The following is a 7,442-nucleotide window of genomic DNA, read 5'->3' on the forward strand; positions in this document are numbered from 1 at the left end:
TGTCTGTAAACAACATAATCATAACCTAATATGTTACAATATATCAAGAAAATAGGTTCTTTTTATGGCCTTTAAGTTTAAATTTAGATTTGGGGCATGGGCCTGTTTTGTGTATGCCAATCATATAAGGGTGATAGTGTTTTAAATTATCTCTATGTGAATGAATTAATTGCAATTTAATAAGGGATCTATATCTGTAATCAGTCATTCCAATTATTGTACTGCACATTTTAGCAGTCTAAATTTAATCGTATTAATTTGAGTTTTAGGGCTAATGATAACTTTCAGCATGTTTTCCCTTTGTTGACCTTCAAAACATTGATGGTTGACCAACCTGCCCGTTTGTCTTTAATTTTAAACAATATTATTCATTCAAATATTATGTGTTTGGCTTCTGTATTTGTTTTTCAAGCTTTAAATAACATGACAGACGATAGATGTGTTGCTACAGTGTATATATTAGGCTGTAATATTTAATGTTTCTGTATGACAATACATTTACTGCAGTTTATTGGCATTGACTGAACAAGTCATGCGTAACCAAATTATGTCTAATCCTAACACAGTGTTACTGAATGTGTGGAACTACATTCGAAGCAATATTACACCCCATTTCCAAAATTGCCAAGTTGCTTTCAGATAAAGTGGGGAATTAAAACACACCATAACAATCACAACATCTTATAAAACGTTGTGCAAATGTTGACCAATTGATTCTGACTCGAAAAAAATCATGTGTCCTGAATTTGTAAAGCAATTATGCATATTGGCAAATGTGATCAAATTTGTTTCAGCGATTACATTTACCTCATGGTTTTTTGTTAGTTTGGTTTTTCATGGTCTGGCTTGTGAAAAGTGATACAGTGCATGTCTCTACTTAGTTTTTTGGGTAGACCGAATGACAACACTGAGCCATATTTACAGAGTTTGTTCAGTCTTGTCGCAAGTCCCTCTGGAGCGAATATTTTGTACATGCAGCACATTTCAGAAGTGGACACTTCAATGCAAATAGCCTACTTATATATTTCAACACTTAGTCTGTCTGAATAAGCAAGCAAATGTGATGCATTGTCAAAAAAAGTTGTCAGTTGTTTTCTTACCTCAAAAGAGTCTTTGTACAAGGAAACAAGACATTGTTTTTCAGTAGAATTTGTTTATTTGCATGTTGTCTGTTTTTTGTAATGGCCAAACATATAGACATTTCCAGGCATCTAAATTTGCACCAAGAGAAGCCAAAATATTGACATTTACGATTTGTCTTGCTATATTGTTTTATCTTGCAAAAAGCAATATAGTCTTTCCTTGTGTCTTATATGTTAATCACTTTAATTTAAATCATACTTCAGAAAATATTTTATTTTACATAACCATGAAATAAAACAAAATATAATAGGTATTTTATTCTTGGAAATAAAAAGTCAAATTCCAAAACATGAGCATTATTATCTTAGAAGTCAATTTCTCTTGATTTTATTTGCAAACCAATATATTTATTGAAATAGTAAATATGTTTAAAAATCTAGAAATTATATTCATATGCGATTAAGGTATAATTGCTTGTTTGAAATTAATCAGAGTTTAATGATTAGTTAATTTTAGACTTTTCACATTTAAAAAGGTACAGCAATCAAAAAAGATTAATTATTATTAATGTGAATGCCATTTTCACAATAACCACTATGTTTTTTTCCTCACTGGCAGTGTGTCAAGTCCATTCTTCTAAATAGAAATAAAGCACTTTAAGTGTAACTGTGAAGGATTTTTGATTATGTTCTTTAAATGTATAATTATGTAAGCCCAGATTGTGTGATACTGCTAAACCCAAATTTCTAATATGAAAAAATAAACCTGTTTTATCCTTGTTCTGTGCCTGTACATAGTGTTTTTATTTATTTATTTTTTCAAATCCTATTTGCATCTTCTTGCTCCTCAATGTATTTGTTTCCAGTTCTTGCTTGGTGGACGGACAAAAACAACATAGTTACAAATTTAATCCTCATTATTAAGCAATAAGGCAAGAAACAAGGCAGCCTTGTCAAGTTAAAAATTAGCCACAAGAATGATCAATAACCGTCCTCAGCCTGTCCTGTCAAATCCATATCCAATCCATATTAGCTGCTCCCACAAGGATTTGCGACTCGGCCGGTGAAGATCAAGGCGTTGATACTGGACTCACGGATCAGCAGAAGGAAGGGCTGGTCCGCAACAAAATAATCCCGGAAGATGTTTAAGGAACGTCCGGTAGCCACTACTGCTGTAGCGGCAGCTGCCTCACTACCTTCCTCATTCACCTGAAGAATGGGAAAATCAGGCCGTTGACTAAGAAACTGGGTAAACTTTCTTGCAATGTGGTATTGCAAATCATAAACAGATGGTATTTGATTTTACAAAAAATACTGAATGCGTCTTACCTCAAGGAAGGCCTTATGGTAGGCGTCAGAGATGTACAAGTTGGGCCCATCATCGCCGGCAACCATCCCTAGTGCAACATGTCATGGGGAAATATTATTGTGCAGTCATCAACTCAATAGTTCACCCTGACAATGACAATCCTGCATTTTTCCAAACTCAAATGATGTTTTTGTCTCCATGGAACACACTTCCATACAGCAAAAGTTCATAGTAATCACACCAAGATCCCTAAAGAACCATAATGTGCTCTAGTCTTATGAAGCTTTTAGGTTCTACAGAAGGAAGAAAGTCATTCAAGTTTTGGACAAAAGGTTCATTTTGGGGTGAACTATCCCTAAACAATAACAACAAATTTTCTTATCAACCTAATGTCATACCTGGGAGACTGGCATTTTCTGGACTAAAAAGATCTTTAAGTCCCATTTTTGTCAGCTGCTCTTTGAGGCTGAAGCTGTCCTCGATACGGAAACGAGGAACCTGCACTGAAACTGTGGTCTCTTTCATGGCATGTATCCAACCAACAAGTTTCTTGAGGGTCATATTTGCCACCACCTTAATTGGATGAAGATTTGTTATGTAGGACTACAGAACAAAATCTTTAAGGAAAACATTTATTGTTTATAATCGACTTACTTCCGACAGGGTTATACCATCAGTAGGTAATATGAGCACCATTGTAATGTCACCACCATTGTAGGGCAATTCAAGGATCTTCACTTTGTCATCATCGATTTTTGCGTACTGGAATTTCCTCTCTTGGTACATCATGGAAACAGGACACTTGTGTGTCTTGCTAACATGAAAGTCTGACTTTATGACATTTAGCTTATCAAACTTGTGTTTCCATTGACCCTGGAACGCAAAAAAACAGATTGTACAGAGTTCATAAGTCAAAGGGTCCAATCCTGCTCCTGGAGGGCCACTTTCCTGCAGAGTTCAGCTCAACAAACCTGCCTGGATGTTTGTAGTGAGCCTGAAGACCTTGATTAGCTGGTTCAGGTGTGTTTAATTAGGGTTGGAGCTAAAGGTGCGTTCACGCTATGTCGTACTTACCGTAACGATTCTGAACTGTAAAAAGCCTTCTCGTGCTTGAAGAACTTGTAATTACAACGGGTAAACTCGTCATTTTCTGAGAGCTACGACTTGTACCACGTGGCCGCTCTACCACCTGACCACTGCAGATTTAAAGTGTGTTCGACTTGAAGCAGTGCTGTTCAGACCGATCTGTGTACGACAAAAGGAGTACCAAGCATATGGAGCTTTATTTACGGTAATTACGGCATGGCGTGAACGCAGCATAAACTCTGCTGGAAGATGGCCCTACAGGTGCAGGATTTGACACCACTGTCATAGGTGGAAAAATTGCATCTTAATAGGTATCTCTCTACATCCTCACTTACTTTGAAGTAAATTGCGTTGACCAAGACTAATATGGTGTTGTAGTCTATTGAACCTTCAGGCAGGGTGTCTTTTATTCGGTTCTCCGTCTTGTTGGCAATCCATTCATTTATCGCCAGCCTCGAAACATCTGGTTGCTCCTGGAGGGCAAAACTTGAATCATTAGTATAAGGTCAAGGATCAGATACCCTACATTAGGCACTTATGGAAACGTAACCTTGAAATTGAGAGGCATCAACTTGGCTCCGTAGACCATCTCGCTGATGTGCTGGAAGGACTCATTAAAAAGCGTCGATTTGTCTCCAAACAAACGGTTTGCAGAGATCAGTTCTGTCGTCTCATGCTTTTTGCGGTATAGTCGACAGTTCAACTTGGCGAAGAAGTAGTGAACCTGGTCTGACGTCTTTTCCTTTATCGAATCGAACTGAAACACCTACATGTTAAGGATAGAGAAGTTGTTGACCTTCTCGAGTGATCGATCTTTATTTGAAGTTAAAATTTCTTGACCTTACTTTCATGAGCTGCTCCAGTGTGGTGTTACAAGCCCCTAGCTTCGTCATGGCGAAAGCTGTTGATATACTAATCGGCGACAGAAAGATGTTTTCATCGTTGGACTTTCCCTCGGCAAGCTGCTTGAAAAACGAGATGGCGAAGAGGCTGTTGGCTTTGGACAGTTCCCACACTCGAGGGTTGGTGCCAGCTGGGATCTTCTCGGGATCTTTGGTTGGTTGTACCTCAAGATCTGGTTTGCGGTAGATGCACATTGGCTCCAATAGGTCTTTGGGCTTTGCGGTGCAGATATCTTTGGTTGCCTGGACCAAACAGAAGGCAAGTACCCACAAAGCCCACGTACATGCCAACAACTTCATCCTGCCTGAGGTGAAATGGGAACCCAGCCCAGGAAAAGTAGTTCAGTGCAAATTCTGGTGGTCAGTCAAGTCATGGAATCATGTGATACAATGTCTGTTGCGAATTCGGAAGAGATTTTTTAAATGTATACTTTGTAGGTTTGCTCTTTACTAACTTGTTAAAATCAAATCTGCATTGACATAGTTAATGGCTTGCGCATTAAAATCCACAATGGTTACAAAGAAATAAACATTTGAAGTTTTAGCATAGCGGAGATAATTTCGTCAATTTTGAACTTTATTAATCATACATGGTTAGTTTCCCAATCACAAATTAAGGTTCAGTCGGACTTAAATTTTACTACCAATTGATGAATCACTAATAAAGATCCACTTTATACTTGGATCGTGTCTGAGGTAAGAAAAGTAAACGAATCGCCAAAAAACTTTTACAACTGTTCCAACAAAACTGCTCTTTTTTATCATGATATTCATTGCATTTATGAATCTTTCCACTTACCTTATGTTGTAGTGTTTTTTTCCTTTTTAAAAGACCAGTTTTGGGGCAATGAGGTACTAAAGTAAGCAGCCAAGTGAAGAAAAACACTGCTCTCTGGACAGGTCAGTGCCCTTAAGAGTAGCTACTGGAGTGACTAAATAGATGAATTTACTCAGGACAACCTTTGAGCTATTGATTGGTTTTGTTAGGTTAGACCCAAGCAAAGCAACTATGATTCATAATGCGGAACCCGTTCAAAACAACCATTGTTAAAAAGAACTATATCAGTCCAAATGTGTACATCAAATGCCTTTTGAGGTCTAAGGTGAAACTGTTTTGTTGGCGACAGTGGTAAAGGGTCTTTTGTTTAATGTTCAGCACCTAGTGGTTGTTGTGTAAAAGTACATGAATTTGTAAGAAACACCAGGGAGGAAAATGGTTTACAATATCATTTAATCATAATCCATGCCAGAATCACTGCTGCACATAAAATACATTTCTTATTAAATAATTTTTTTTCACGTTTTTTGATATCTAATTCAAAAATCCAGTTAGTAATACCCCCTGCCCTCTCAAAGAAAAGCAATTGTATTATACAAAAATGCAATGCAAAATTTCACACAGTGAATTCTTGTACAAAGAGAGAAAAAAAAAAAAAAGGTTTTACAACTACATCCACATTGGAGAAATATTCTAAACATTCCTTAATGGAGTATAATATACACACATTTATTTTCTTATTCAGGTTGAAGTTAAAGTGTACCTTAATTTAAGCAGTCTATCATGAGATAACATGGGAGAAATCATCAAAAACAATTATATATCCCAATGTTAGGAATCAAAGACTACAATGCAACACCCCATCTCACGAAAAATAGTCAATACATGAGTGCAAGCAATGAGTTTCAGTGGGAACAAACATACAGAAATGAGGTGGACAGCACTCTCTTTGGACACACCTTAACACAAACACGCAAACCATTCATTTCAAAACTACTTTCTACAGCTATAAGCTAAAACACTAAAGCCTGTATTTGTGCACAACCCTTTTGTTTTCAAGTAACATTATGACTTTTCATAAATCTACTACGTGTGTACGTGCACGACGCATACTTTCCCCTCGAGACCAGGGAACAATATGTACCATTAATCATTTTTCTGTGTGGGAAAACATACTACAATCTCTGGTGTTTCAGGCACTAAGTGTCAAAATTCAGATTTCAACCATTCCTACCTTCTCATTTTTACGACGTTCGACACTAATTAGTACTACATTCGTATTGAACCCTGAACACAGTCAACAATCACAATAAGAAAATGAGTTCCAGTGAAGAAACACTGAGGCTTTTTATTAGACACTGATCATAAATACAAAATTTTTTTTTAGAAGTCAGTATTGGGTGGATAAATCTCACGAATTAGTCATATTTCACCCCAAAAAAAATGAAGCACATCTTTAGGACCATTTATTTTTAGACAACTAAGCCAATTTACCAAAAAATGTAATCTCTATACCGCAATCTCATTACCGTAATACAGTAACAAACAAATCATTTAAAAAAAAAAAAAAATCAGTACAAGTTCAACTATAATACTATAATGATGTATCAAAACACTTGTGCTTAATGTCATGAAAATAATATCCACAAAGCAAAAAATAAAAGGTCGCAAAAATAGGATTCGTTTAATGTAATGAATATACACATACTTTAACTTTGGGATGAAATATGACAGTTTTTTCCAAGTTTCATGAGATTCAAGTTAAACATTTTGGTTCCCTTTTCAAATCTATAGTGATTCCCATTGGCTCATCGGGTGGTCATGTAAATGTTGCTTTGCAACAATAGTTTAAAATGGCTGACTTCAAATACATAATTCCAAAACCACAAGAAATGGAGCCCTTCTGCAAGAGTGTTTATACAATCTGCGTTTGGTTCAAGGAAACATTGAAAATCAGTCTCAGTCTCAGTGTGGTACAAAGGAACTGTCGAGGACTGTATCAATGGCTTATATGAGAACAGTAAACCTTGATTTGTTTACCTGTATCATCAGACCTCCAATAATGTCGTTAAATATGAGCCTTGATACTCCCTCTCTGAATATCCATATCAAACTATGACAATATTCACAGACTGTCCTTGTTTTCCTGTTCCAATCCAGACTCTTCAAAGAACCCTAACATCAAAAGACCACCATCACACCATGAAGCATGCTTAAATACTCAAGTTCACTTGCACGAAAGATACACGAAATGGCTACAACAACAAATGACCTGGCAATAAATT

At 36.5% G+C, this 7,442-nt stretch overlaps 1 protein-coding gene across 2 annotated transcripts; it reads right to left on the reverse strand.

The window, feature by feature from the left end:
- Positions 1-443: 443 nt before the first annotated feature.
- On the reverse strand, positions 444-5,478 carry serpinc1 (serpin peptidase inhibitor, clade C (antithrombin), member 1). 2 transcript variants are annotated; one of them, XM_079890411.1, is made up of 8 exons: positions 5,179-5,478; positions 4,323-4,684; positions 4,028-4,243; positions 3,813-3,950; positions 3,046-3,264; positions 2,790-2,964; positions 2,412-2,479; positions 444-2,291 (listed from the first exon to the last, which is right to left on the reverse strand). In XM_079890411.1, exons 2-8 carry the CDS (start codon positions 4,677-4,679, stop codon positions 2,112-2,114), a joined length of 1,353 nt encoding a protein of 450 aa, XP_079746537.1. In that variant the 5' UTR covers positions 4,680-4,684; positions 5,179-5,478; the 3' UTR covers positions 444-2,111. The 2 variants fall into 2 exon arrangements, with proteins under 2 accessions (XP_079746537.1, XP_079746538.1); XM_079890412.1 differs by having other exon boundaries at positions 4,323-4,680; positions 5,179-5,309.
- Positions 5,479-7,442: the final 1,964 nt, after the last annotated feature.

This window comes from Squalius cephalus (assembly GCF_949319135.1).
Source record: "Squalius cephalus genome assembly, chromosome: 13".
Classification (NCBI taxonomy): domain Eukaryota; kingdom Metazoa; phylum Chordata; class Actinopteri; order Cypriniformes; family Leuciscidae; genus Squalius; species Squalius cephalus.

What these genes read in the sequence shown, in the direction of transcription:
- serpinc1 (XM_079890411.1), bottom strand. Translation starts at nt 4,679, where the DNA reads ATGAAGTTGTTGGCATGTACGTGGGCTTTGTGGGTACTTGCCTTCTGT. An exon ending in TCAACGCAATTTACTTCAAA is followed by an intron (nt 3,265 to 3,812) that starts GTAAGTGAGGAT and finishes TTTGCGTTCCAG; the next exon opens with GGTCAATGGAAACACAAGTT. An exon ending in ATGGTATAACCCTGTCGGAA is followed by an intron (nt 2,965 to 3,045) that starts GTAAGTCGATTA and finishes CATCCAATTAAG; the next exon opens with GTGGTGGCAAATATGACCCT.